The sequence below is a fragment of the Rhinolophus hipposideros genome (genome assembly GCF_964194185.1).
Source record: "Rhinolophus hipposideros genome assembly, chromosome: 20".
NCBI lineage: Eukaryota > Metazoa > Chordata > Mammalia > Chiroptera > Rhinolophidae > Rhinolophus > Rhinolophus hipposideros.
In genome coordinates this window covers 27,371,463-27,385,709 of record NC_138066.1, presented here as the reverse complement: position 1 = coordinate 27,385,709, position 14,247 = coordinate 27,371,463, and the positions used below count along the sequence as shown (strand labels likewise).

The 14,247-nt window shown below is 38.5% G+C and overlaps 1 protein-coding gene across 4 annotated transcripts in view; it reads left to right on the top strand.

Moving 5' to 3' along the window:
- ANKFN1 (ankyrin repeat and fibronectin type III domain containing 1) overlaps positions 1-14,247 on the top strand; it is a 377,306-nt gene that overhangs the window by 354,924 nt on the left and 8,135 nt on the right. For all 4 annotated transcript variants that reach the window (XM_081027455.1, XM_081027454.1, XM_081027452.1 and 1 more), the window contains one exon: positions 1,174-1,387. In XM_081027455.1, the coding sequence (XP_080883581.1) occupies positions 1,174-1,387 (214 nt within the window). The remainder of the gene's footprint in view (positions 1-1,173; positions 1,388-14,247) is intronic.

The following is a 14,247-nucleotide window of genomic DNA, read 5'->3' as shown; positions in this document are numbered from 1 at the left end:
AACTTTCCAAATGTTCTTTAAAAATAAATCATCAAGCATTCAGAGTTGGAAGGGATCTTAGACATCATCTAGTCCAACCTCCTCTTTTTACAGTTGAGTAAATAGACCTGAAGAAGTTAATGGCTTGCCCAAGACCCCCAATGAAATTAGATACAAAGCCTATCAACTGCTCCAGGGTCCCATGAAAAACTGTGTTACTCACAGCCCCTCCTTGGAGAGAGTCAGAATAACCAGAAAGTTCATGGCCAGTGTCTATTAAGATCTGGAAAAATATCTATCATCTACAGAGGTAGACAAAAATATGAGTGACTTTTACACTAATAGGCTTCAGAGAAATGACTACTGGACTTTATAATGAAAACGTTGTTAAAAGCATTTTGATAACCCAGAAATCATACAGTAACAATCTAAAATGGGCTGCCCTAAAAAAAAATGTAAGGATGTTTAAATTACTCAGGAGTAAGCTATTTAAGCTATTTTGTACTTTAGAAGCACTTATTTTATATGTAAGAAAGTAATAAGTTTAATAGATAAAGTTACTCCTTTTCTATTAAAACAGATCTATGAACCTCTGCTTAGCAAAATATTCCACTAATGCTTTGTTTTTCAAGTTCACATACAATTAAAACTACATTTTTTTCCCTCAAGTACATATTCAAAAATTCAGACTGTATCATGTGCCTTCCCCACAATATCCTAAGGAGGAATATTTCATTATATGCTGGGAATTAGTAACACTTCATGTGTGTGAGAAATGTACCCTCCAGTTTTAAACAGCACTTTCAAATTCATAATTTCACCCAATCATCATAGTAGTCCTGTGAGGTATGAAAGGGGAGATGTTTTGTCCACATTTCATAAATAAGGCAGCAAAGGCTCAGAGAAGTCAAGTGACTTGCTAAAGGTTAATTACAGAGCTAATAACTGGTGGATCCCAGCTGGGATCCAGGTCTTCTGCTATTTGCACTAAATGACATAGCCTCTCAGGTAAAAATATGCAAGACACATGCTATTATAAAGAAGAGGTATTTTCTAACTTAACAAAACTATGTTGAAACTATTTGGCTCCAAACCAATGCTGTGGAAAATGTGTCATCTTGGATTCTCAAGGATACTTACTCCTTTTTCACACCAGTTGGATAACTTAATGTCTTGTACCATTTTATTCCAAAGCAAATAGATGAAGTTTGGCGTGAAATGAGATGGATCATGGATGCGCTCCAGTATGCAAGATACAAACAACCAGTGTCTGGCTTATACATCACTAAGCTGATAGACCTCTCAGATGAGCAGAACCTAAAGAAGATCAGCTCGACGTCTTCACATATAGACTGTCTTCCATCCCCATCTCCATCCCCAGAGATGCAGAGAAGAAAGGCAGTGAGTGGTAAGCAATAAGGTCTAAAGTTACGTATTTCAGTCACCAGGTTCTCAGTCCTCTCTTCACGGATGAGGTTCTTTTGTTCTGGGGCATGAGTCCCAGCAAGCAGTAGAAAACACTGCTCGGTGGTAAAAGCCTAAAAGCACAGAGGGAACAAAATTGGAACCGTGGAAGGGTAGGAAACCAAGGCAATAACCTAAGATCAATTCCATTAAGGCATAAGGAAGATTCAGTCCACTTCTAGCCCAAGCTTTTAAGACACAAAAGAACACAGAGCAGGGATGAAGCTTCAGAAGTACAGAACGGAGACCGCTACGGAGCCACCAGGTACGGGCCAAGTCAGCTGAGGGAATCTGACCAAACCGGGTAAGGAAGGAGAGAGAATAGGCCCAGCCTTTAGTAAAGAGGGGCTGACAGCAATGAGGCAAGAAGTAGGGTCAACCTGAGTTCAGGGCAAACTTCCCATCCACGTGGCACCAAGTTCCTAATGTGGGAGGTGGGGAAGAGAAACCTTGGATAACCTAGAATCAGAGCCTAAGACTAAACAAGTAGGTTGGCATTGTCCTGGATACAACAAGCAGGAGACGACTTACAGACAAGCTGGAGGAGATCGCCGTCAAGTCACCTCCACTCTTGGGGATCAAGTTTCAATTTACATGGCAAATGCTAACCATAAATATATGGCTGGGTTCACACAGATTTCTACAAAACACCTGCATGCTTGAAAACGGAGAAAGCATACTAGTCAAAGGCAATCTAATGCTCTTGCCTAGCACCTGTTGAGACTAGTGCCATTTTTCTAGTCAATTAAAATAATGGCATTCAAAGTCTCTTTCTTGCTTCTATCGCTTGCCAGAGTTTCAAGTTTATAAGCGTTACAGTAATAATTGATATTTTTAATAAACAGTACTGAAATGTGGGCCTGTCCCATCGGGGGCAGCAATGGTGTAGAAGGAAGTGGGCTTGGAAATCAGAGACCTGGATTGAAATCCTGGCTTTGTGTTACTAGCGATGTGAGTGTGAACGGAATCGTACGTGAAATGAGAATCATATCTACACCTCAAAAAGCTACTTGTGAATAAGATAATCTATGTCAGAGCTGCACAGCATCTAATAGACAATAAACAGTAGTTACCGTGTTTAATGTCATGATTCTTCTTCTAGCAAACTTTAGCAAGGAGATGAGCCTTTTCTGTCAGTAAGTTTGTATATGCTCCTATGGTTTAAAAACCACAATGTCTAAAAATCAAAACCGGGCAAGTGGGAGAACTTGAAAGACAGTTAATTTACGTTACCGAAGGTTTCTATGATTTACCAAATAATTCAACAAAAGAATTCTTTAAGTAGAGTTTCTCAAGTGTATTTTTATGGATTCCTACTGGGCTAAAATATCATCCCTGCCAGAAGTTAGTCTAATGCATTAACCACAAAATCTCCTGATAATTGCATGTGTGCTCTGATAAGAGTATAGGATGCTATGGGGTCTATTGGTTGTGTTAACCGTAAACTCATAAGATCAAAGCGAGCTTCCTGGAGGAGGTGACAAAGTCAAGTATGCAGGGTAAGTAGGAGTTGAGCCAAAGAGGAAAGAAGAGAGCATTACAGCAGAGGGGGCAGGATGTACAACTGCTATAGTGCAGGCACTGCAAGCAATCTGGCTGAACTCAGAGTCCAAGTATATTCTTCATTCTTTTTGTTTTTTCACTTAAGAAAGTATTTATTGGCTGCCCACCGTATTCCAGGCACTCTTTGAGGTAACAGGAATATAGTGATAAACAAAGCACAGTTTCTGCTCCCACAGAGCTTACATTCTAAAAAGAGGGACAATGAAAATGTACACCAACGAGATAATTTCAGATGGTGAAAATTCCTATGTATGATACAAAACAACCATCAGGGTGGGCAAGGAGAGTGCTGAGTTCACTAGGTTGATCAGCAGAGACTTGTCTATGAAGGTTATATTTGAACCAACCACAGGAAAAGGAGCCAGTAGTGCAGAGATCTGGAATTGGAATATTCTAGGCAACCACACAGCAGAAGGCTCTGAGGTGGGTGAGGGAGGGAGGGAAGAAGGCCAAGGCCATTGGAGAAGAGTGAACAGCGTAATAGTGAGAGAGAAGGTGGAGAGAAAGGCAGGGGCCAGATCAAGCAGGGAGGAAGTTTGGATTTTATTCTGCTTGTGATGAAAAGCCATGGAAACTTTTAAGCAAGGATTGATATGTTCTAAATTACTCTTTAAAATCAAACCTGGCTGTTATATGTATGGGGGACAATATTGGAAGCAGGGAGATCGATTAGGAAGCTATTAACAGAGGAGATACAAGTTTTCTGGCTTGACTGCCTCAGGATATCATAATGCCACTTACTAAAAAAAGGTTAGACAGGAGGAGAAACAAGTTTGGGCGGTTGAGCATGTTGAATTTGAATTAGTTTGGGGACGTTTCACATAAAAAGAAACTTTCAGGAGAAAATAGGATGTATGGGGTCTGGAGCTCAAGAAAGAGAACTGGATTACTGTAGATTTAAGAATTGTTGACATATGAATGATGTAGCTACAAAAATGTTTAGGATTCCCTACAGAGTAGGTGTAGTAGGAAGAGGAGACTATGGAAGGATCCCTGTGGAACGGAACAGCAAGACTTCTTAGACTAAAAAGGAACAACCAGAGAAAGAAGATGAGAGAGAGAGAGAGAGAGAGAGAGAGAGAGAGAAATAGTGTCACAGAAATGAAAGCGTGTCAAATGATAGTGAGAGGTTAAATGAAACTATAAAGCTTCTGTTGTTTTGTTTGGTTTTGTTTTCAACAGGAAGCCATCAGTAATCTTGATAGTTTATGAAGGGAAGGAGATAGAAACTAAACAGAAGTAGATCAGGGAGTGAATGGGAGGTAAAGAAGTGGGACCAGTGAGGATACACTTTTTTCAAAAACTTGGCTGTGAAAAAGAGAAGACGGAGGGCAGTAGCTAGAGAGACATAGGGTTGAAAGGGCATTTTTTAAAGGCAGGATGGATATGCCCTCTGTCCTTCCACAATTTACATAATTCTACAAACAACTCGATTCTACTTCCACCTTCAGAGCCCTTGTCTGTCCTCTCTGCTCACAGAACTTTCCCAGTGTTTAATCTTCTCTTGGCCACAGGGTCCTAAGTGGGTCCCCCCTAGCTATATGAGGGCGGCCTCTCCTGTGCCATAGAAGTGCCAAACTCTCACGTTGGCCAGATGATGGGTTACATACACTCCCTGCTGGAAGGATCTGGTCAATTACATTCAGATTTTATTATTAACTTAAAATGTGAGTGATCATTCTGTTTCTTAAAACATAACCCTCTCTAGGGTCCATTTATTTCTCTGAAGCCAAGATTCCATGGGCTGTGAAACACGAAGACATGGAGGGCAGCAAATGAAAAATGAACTCAGTGACGGGGAAACTGCCGAGAACTGGGAGAACCATTTAGTGTCCTATCCCCTCACAAAAACAAAAGCATTGCAGAGCAATGAACTCTGCTCCTGCATACTCAGTCATCTCCACTAGTGTGACTACTTGTAATTGTTTGGAACCATTTATGAAGAGGAAAAAGTCCAATTTAGAGGAACATCCCCACTGGGTTTGTTCACAGGGCAAAGTTTGTAACACAATTCCATCTGTGTGGGTAGGATTCACCTAACTTCTGAGGAACCTGCTAGAAATACAGAGCCGATCACAAGCCTAGTCTCTGGTGCCAGCCCAAGATGTGTTTTAAAACTGTTGAATACCTTGGATTTGTTTGTGTGTAACTGTGTGTTGGGGTGGGGGGGGTGGAACTTACTTCCCATTTCTATGCGGTTTTCAAACATGAAGTAGAATTCCTCTGAGTCAATTAAAATTAAGCATCTCCCAAGGACCCAAGAGGGAAAGTTGGCTCCTAGAAAAGGCAGCTCAAGGCAGGGGGTGGAATGATTTGGTCCATCACATGGGTATTTTCTTTCCCACTCCTTTTCTGTGGGTATAGTGGTCACGGGCAGCAGTAATTTTTTTTTCCGACACTGCTATTTCTCCTTGTGACGCATGGGTGAAGCAACAGAGGGAAGGGGGGCATTGTTTCCTTCAGATGCATTTGAAGATTATCCTGAGCTTCCGCAATGTAAATCTTCCTGGTAACCTTTTCCCAGATGATGTTAAGCACACTATAGCATAAACTAAACAGCTTGAAAGATCAATAGGAATCTGAAGATGTTATTTCTCTTGGGAAATTAGAAAGTGAACAAACCCCTGAGGTTCAACCCAAAGCCTGATGAGAGACATATTAAAATTCTGTCTATAGAAATTATTGAAATTCGACTTAAACACAGTGGAAGTAGATTCAACAAAGCGCAAAAAAAGAAATACAAATTTGGACAGTGATAAATGAAAAATGTGAAAATATATTTTTAGGGCAAGTACTGCTTATTATTCCCTTTTTGTGTGTCTTGCCATGTCCCCTGCTTTTCAGAGAAAAGCAATAGCTTTAAATCAATTATTCTTTCCTGAAATGTCATCTTCCGTAACACCCTCAAAATCCACATCAACTCTACTCTGCTGTTGTTGGCCTGACCCACAGAGACCAGGAGTTGCAACACCCATTACAATGGCAAGAAACCAAGCTTCCTAAGCCAGCATGAATACTATGGGCAGAACTTTCATCAAATGGCTCCTGGGTCAACCAGAGGGAAACGCAAAGTTCTCCCAGTGCTAACCTGCCCCCTGGGCCCTCTCAGGGAAACTGAAGAGCACACCAGGTTTATTAAAGTAACAACTGGGCAAGGCGCCGCCAGTGCTTAATGGAGCATATGGCTGGATCTGGAGAAGGAAGCTGCACTTTGCATTCTTTTCCAGGAAGGGAGGGAGTGGCAGTGGCCTAAGTCCCTGGAAACTCTCCTCAGTGCCCTGGCTGGCATCCTGGAGATTTTCCCAGCTTGTTCTGGGAGAGGTATCCCTCTCGAAGCAATACGTTCCACTAAGTCTTATAATAAATAATATAACCACCATGGAAGTCAAACATTTAGATTCCCTAAATATTACTGGAGCAGTGATTCCCAAGTGGTTCCCAAGAAACCTACAGGATAATAGGGACCACTCCATACCCAAGCCCTTTTTCATCTCCTTCCTGGGTTACTACAGTAGTAACTTGCTCTTCTCTCTATTTATCTCCTCTCTTCCTGACTCCTGGGAGCTATAGTAAAGAAGTTGCATCATTTACTAATTCAGTACTAAGCTTAGGTTGGGAAATACAGTACCAGACTAGATCATCACCAACACAAAACACCATACAAGACATTATTATTCTCCTTTGTTAGTAAAAGCATTCTCACAGCAAAATCTTAAAGTTTATCTAATTACTGGTTTGTATTTTAATGTCACCTCTTGATATGTTTTCCAGTTATTCTCTATTTAAGAGTGGAAAAGGATCTCAATAATATTAACACGTTCTGTCTGTAAGTCACTTGAAGCATTTTTAACAAACTAATTTAATCCTCATAGCACCTATGGAAGATAGGCAATATGATTACCTACATGCTACAAGATGAGGAAAGGTTCAGAGGGGCTAAATGATTTGCTCACGATCATATACAGAGCAAGGAACGACACAGGACTTCAGCCCAGGTTTATCTAATTTTAAGACAATTGTTCTTTCTGCTACAACGGGGCTGACTCACCAAGTCAAATATCACCAAATATAAAGCAAAATGATTTAGGTGATTGTTTTCAGGAATTTTGATGGCAAATTAAGTAAATTAGATCTTTGCAGTCTGTTTCAGTATTGTTTTTAAGAGGCAGTAAAATTTCACCACTGTTTATGCTCCCAGATTTCAATATTTGTTTCAGTTTCAATTCAATTCAACATGCTTTACTGAGAGCTTTGTGTGTGCCAGATACAGCACAAGAGGCTAATAATACAATGATGATTCAGTCACAGTCTAGTTAGGAGGTCCTCACGGTCTACTCATATGTCCAAGTTCAGATTAGATGATCTGGGACATACAGAAGTCCCTTTGCTTGACTTACTTCTTCCTTAGCCCATTCCTTCACTGGATGACTTCAACATTTTCTCAACAGAGATGAATAAGACATAATGCATGCTCTCTAGAGTTCATAGTTCAAGGAGGGAGATAAACATGCAGATGAATAATTTATAATAAACCTTGATAAATGCAATAACAGAGATACAAATAAAATGCTAGAAGAGCCAAGAGAACTGAGCAACTAACTCCACCTGAGGAAAACAGCACAGACTCTTCCTGAGAGACTGAGTCTTAAAATATGGTGATCTATTAAAATATTAGAACATCAGCCCTTTAAAGCATACCTTCATATACTCCTTAGCCTCCTGGAAACAATAAATGCTCACTATTTATATGTTGAGAGGTCAAAATGCAAACTGTTCTTGCACCATCCTTGACCTGACTATGGGCTGGAAAGAGGAAGAAAGTGTCACAGATTCCTCAGCAGTTGCTTCTAGTTATAGTAATTTTTACTCTCAGACTTCTAGTAGGTTGAATGGTGGCTCCACGAAAAAGTTATGTTCGTGTCCTAACCTTTAGAACCTGTGAATGTGGCCTTATTTGGAAAAGGGGTCTTTGCAGATGTAATTAAGGATCTTGACATAAGATCATTCTAGATTATCTGGGTGGACCCTAAATCCAATGACAAGTGTGCTTATCAGGAACAGAAGAGAGTCCACATGAAGACATAAGCAGAGATTGAAGTGAAGCATCCACAAGGAATGCCAGCAGCCACCAGAAGCTGGAAGAGGCAAGAAAGGATTCTCCCCTAGAGCCTCCAAGGTGCAGCCCCGCTGACATCTTGATGTCAGACTTCTGGCTGCCAGAGCTGTGAGAGAATCAATTTCTGTTGCATTGAGCCACTCAGTGTGTAGTAATTTGTTACAGCAGCCATAGGAAACACACAAGCAGCAGCAATGTCAAGAAGCCCTTACTAAGCTTAATTCATATAACTTTGTGTGGTAACTATACAAAGTGGATTAAATGAACCAGGTCTCAGCCCTCAGGAAGCTTCCATGGAAATGCTAAAGTGAATGGCAGGATAGCAGGTCTTTGGAGTGAGACAAATCTGGACGTGGGTTCCTATTCTCCCACTTAATCAGCGATATGGATTGGAAATTGTAATAAGCCTAAGCTTCAGTATTATTATCTGCAAAATGGGAATTATTGTAAGGATTAAATAAGAAAGCACCTAGAGCACTTAGCATGATGGCTGGCCCACAGTGAGCATTAAGACAATAACAGGTATTGTTATTACTATTGTGGACATAAATTAATGCACGTGGACAGCTGAATAGACAACAGTGATCAAATAAATAGAGATGTTCAACTAGAGTTAATTATCATTTCTTTGCATGGGTCTTATTTCCAGCCCAATTTCAAACCTTTGGTTAACGTTTCTTCCTCACCCCTATGGCACCTATCGCTGCCATCATCAAAAACAACCAATAGTTCTGAAACCCTGTTACTTGCAGTGCCCATTTTTTTCCTCTAAAAATTGGGAAAAGTCGTGTCTAAAACTTGTTTTAAGAATATCAAACTCATTCAGCCCAAGCCTTTATCTCTACTTTTAGGTTGAAAATCTCTTTATATCTGTCTTCATCCCCAACCACATGTCCTTCTATCTTTTTCACTGAAGATCAGTGCAAGCACTGGTACTCAAAAGTGATCACCCCTCCTTGTTATATCCATCAATCTATAACTCTTATATCTTCAACAGTTCCCTCTCCCGTGGTTCCTTCTCTACCCACACACATCTTTCGTCAACCTTGGGGTTCTCAACCTTGCTACCCCACCAGGCTCCCATTCCGTCTCCTCCTAGGTGTTTTGGCCAACCCCTCAAGCTGAACCTGCCCATAAGTAAATTTACCATCTCTTTTACTGCCCAACTTTGCTGTAATTGAACCTCTCTGGTTTCAGGCACTGTGGCTTGAAATCTGTTAGTCACTTCAGGGCCTTTGCACTTCCTTCTTCACGTTGTCTGGAAGACTCTTCCCTAAAACTTTCACATAGCTGGTTCCTTCTGATCATTGAGGTCTTACCTAAACTCCCTTTTCTACAGAGATTCCTCCCCCTGGCTACTTTATCAAAAGAACCTTCCTCCCAAGTCTCTCTACGTGAAACCCAGTTTCCTTTTCTTCATAGAACTTTGCCCTATTTGAAATTACTCTTACATATTTCTGACTTATTTGTTGACTAATCTACCCACTATGAGCTGCTTGAAAAAGCAGCTCTGTCTAGCACAAAATAGGCGCTCAGTACACATCTTTGAATGGCTTTCCTGGATTTCTATTTTCCTCCACATAATCTCTGCTCTTGCTCAGCCCCGCAACTTGAAAAAGATAAATAGAAAACAGAGCTTAGAGCACAGCCTCCTAGCTGGCGTCCCTGCTGTCTCTTTCCTCCTCATCCAGTTCATCTCACATCCTACCCGCTACATAATTATCTTAAATCACTCATCTTGTCAATTACTTCCGCAAAATTCTTCAATAACTACTCACTGGCTACAAAATTAGGTACAAATGCTTTATCTAGGTATTCACTACTCTCTTGTGGCTCCATCCTACCTTTCACTAAATTCCCTCTTTAAACCATTTATTTTGAAATAATTACAGAAACACTAGGTTGCAAAGAAATGTACAAGAATTCCCATGTACCCTTTCCCCAGCTGCTCCCCAGTGTTAACATCTTACACAGCTCTTGTACAATCTCAAAACCAAGATGCTGGTACAATCCAGAGAGCTTATTCAGATTGCACAGTTATATATATATACTTGTGTGTGTGTGCGTGTGTGTGCATGCACACACATACTCAAGCACACAGACTTACTTGTGTAGCTGTATGCAATTCTATCATATGTGTAGCTTTTGGTAAGCACCATAATCAAGACACTCAACTGTACCATCACCATAAAACTCTGTTATCCGTTTATAGCCTTATCCAACCCCCCATCCATATCCCTGGCTACTACTAGTCTGTTCTTCATCTCTATAATTATTTCATGAAGGTTGCATAAATGGAATTCTTTACTTTTATTGATGAGTAGTAGTATTCCATAGTATAAATGTACCACAGTTTGTCTAACCACTCATCCACTAAAACCACTAAAGGACATTTGAGTAGTTTCCAACTTGGGATTAACACAAATAAAATTGCTTTGAACATTCATGTATGAGTTCCTGTATGAAAATAAGCCTTAATTTTTCTACAATAAGTTCCCAAGAGTGCAATTGCTGGCATCTTACTTTTGTAGCCACATTTTCCCAACCTTCCACTCCTGTTCCCATATTTTAGTCAAACAGGACTACTTGTAATGTATCCTCTTCCTCTCTGGTTTCTAACCCTCATTATCATTTGCACATTTATTATTAAAAGCTGACTCAAGTCACTTTTTCAAAGTGGATAAAGAAATAAATTAACATAGAGAATAGAGATGAATGAGTGGCGGGAAAAAATAAATAGATGATAGAGTATTTTATCAACCCTGTCCCAATAAAATGTGATCTCTTTCCTATAAACCTACATCTTATTTGCTAAACTTCTTATAAAATGCATGTCCTTCCACAGTCTCACAGATGCATATATCCGTATACTTCCTTTAAAATAGTACACTCCCTGGGAACAGATCATTTCTTACTAGTTTTATATTCATTCAGTCACCAAGTACAACCCAGTATTTCTGTTAGGAGTTCAAGCAAAATAGAATCTTCATTGTTGAATGAGGATGAATTAAATATTTTTGCCCTATGAGGACTCTGGTCTAACCAGGCAATAAGGATGTTATATTTGCACTAAAAAAGATTAATAATACAAGTCTGCACAGGCTAAGTGCCAAATAATAAGAGAAGCAAAAAGTGTTACAGATGTGTAGAAAAGTGAGAAATAGTTTCTGGGATAGTGGGAAGATGCTTCCTAAAGAAGGCTATGTTTGAGGGAAACCTTGAACAGATTAGTAGAACCAGGAAAAAGTAGAAAAGGGAGCCATCATTTTTGGTAGCCATCATTTAAAAACAATATATGGATTGACCTCATTCTTTGTAGCTGCTGGATAATATCTCATAGTATGAATGGACCCAAATTTTTTAACCATCTTGCTAATAATGGACATTTAGGTTTGTATCAGGATTAAGTTTGGATTCATGTTACATAAAACCTACATAAGACTGTCATAAATACAAGATACTTTATTCCTCTTTTGTGTAAAAGAAGCCCAGAGGCAGACATTTAAGAATTGTTATGCAAATTCCAAGCTCCATTTTTCAGCTCCACCATCCTAGCACATGGCTTCTTTTTCCAAGGTTGCCTCATGAGCTCAGCCAACACATCTTGCTACAGGCAACGTGACAGAAAGAGGAAAAACAAGATGGCCTACCTCCCAGCTAAGCCAGATCCTTTTACATAACCTTCTGGAAATTTCATGTTATACCTTCAGTTGTATCTCATTGGTTTTCACTAACGTGAGTTTTGACTTAGCGATATGGCCATGCCTAGCTGCAACAGAAGATGAAAAAAGTTGTCTTACATGAGTGTATTCCTATCTCAAACAAAATTGAAGATTTTGTAACTAAGAAACAATAATAGATACTGGGTAGCAGCCATCAGTGAGAAAACAAAACTTAAATCTTGTCCTGCCAATGAGTAAGCACACACATTATCTTCTATAGTTAGGGAAAAAAAAGTAATTCACACCCTGACCTCTGAAATAAACAAACAAGAAATATATATATATATATATATATATATATATATATATATATATATATATATATATATATATTTCATCTGGTTCTAGTCTCTAAAATAGAAGAAACCTTAATCCCATTTGTGTAAACTACTGAATCTCTAACAAAACAATTTTTTCCCTGAAGATTGCAATATTCTTATGATAATCATGTCTGACTTTCCATCATGAGCAAACTAACTATAACCCTGTAATCCTGTGGGTTTTTACTTTAAATACCTGTTGTATTTTTTAATCAGCCAGCCAGTACTGAATTCGGACTCCTTTACACGATTTTGCAAGTAAACTGTTTTTTTCAATGTTTTTGTGCCTCTAAGTCTTCCGTTCACAGCAGTCTCAGCCACAAGGTTACGTACTTCCAGTTTCTCACTATTGTAAGTCATGCTGCAGTAAACAATTTGTAAATGTCTCCATGTACACATAATGATAATTTCTCAAACACAGATACCTGAAAAGGGACTTGCTGGGGGAAAGGATATGAACAATTTTAATATATTGTATCTAATTGCTACCCCAAAACCAATACCAGTTTATATTCCCACCATCATTATACTCATATGAGTGTCCCTGATTTCTCACACATCACCAACACGTGAGGTAATCACTCTTATTTTTAGCAAATCTAATGAGGGGGGAAATGCCCCATTATTGTTTCAACTCATATTTTCCTAATTATTATCTAGTTAGTAATTATATCCTATCTAGATTGAACATCTTTGTTTATTGGCCATTTATGTTAATTATTTTGAAGTGCTGGTTGTCTTCTGCCCATTTGGATTGTCTTCATACCGATTTATAGGAGTACTTTACATTTTCTGGATATTAATCTTTTGCTATGTATGTTATTACTATTTTCTTCCAATCTATCACTTAACTTTTTACTGTGTTTATGGTATCATTTGCTTTACAAAATATTAAATTGTGATGTAGTCAAATAAATCAAGCACTTCTTATTTCTGGGGATTTTTCTTGCTTAGAAAGACCTTCCCGCCGCCCCAAAATTACAAATTTATTGTCTTGTAATACTTGTTGAGTTTGCTTGCTATATATAAACTACATGGAATTTATTTTTATATATGGTATAAGGTAAGAATTTCTCTAAGTATTTTTGCTAAAGGGATAACTAATTTTCCCAACACTATATATTGAATAATATATTCACTCCTCTACTTTGAAATGTTATCTTTACCATATGTTAAATTATCACACAGAATTAAGGCTTCTTCTGGACTTTATTTTTCTGTTCTACAGATCCATCTGTCCATTTGTACACCAATACTACAAAGTTTTAATTACCAAAGCTCTAGAGTATGTTTTGATATCTGGTAAATCAGGCTCCTTCCTATTATATCTAAAAAAAAAAAAAAAAGTTTGGCTATTCTCATAAATTTTCTCTTCCAGATAAATTTAAAAATTAGTTTACTAAATTCCATTTAAAAATCCTATGTAGATTTTTTAATCGGGATTATCTCAGATTTAATCGGGATTATAACAAGAGATTTCTTGTTCTTTTTAAAAGCACTTGCGTGTTTTCAAAAATTAGTATATATTTATCAAGTACCTACTATGGGCTGAATTCTATGGGAAATTGAAAGTATTTAAGACCATCCTTGCTCTGCAGAAATGTACAAGCTGATTGGAGAAAAGGATGTAAGTAACTAGTGCATTAAATGTCAAATATCTATAGAACTAAACTCGTGGTTCACTTATGATCATTATAGTACACACTTTGAGGCTCATTTTTGCTTCTGATTTTACTTGTTGTTTTCTCTTTGGCCTTATTTTTTTCTAAACACCTGACAACGTGGTGTTTATATACATAATCGTTTTATTTTTTAGTCACCCTAAGTAAGAAGTTCTGTTATCATCCCCATTTTACAGATAAGAAAACTGAAGCTCAGAAAAACTAAGTAACTTTCCCAAGATCCAGCGATGATTTGAAACTAAGTTTCCTTCACTTCAGCCACCACAGTGCCTTCTTTTCTTCCTTCCCCCTTATTTTAAGTTCCTGCTACTTTATCAAATGCAAAAATCATCTCTGAAATAAGAATAGGGAGTGAATAAATGAATAACGTCCACCTTTGTTTCCTGTTTCATTCTCTCTAC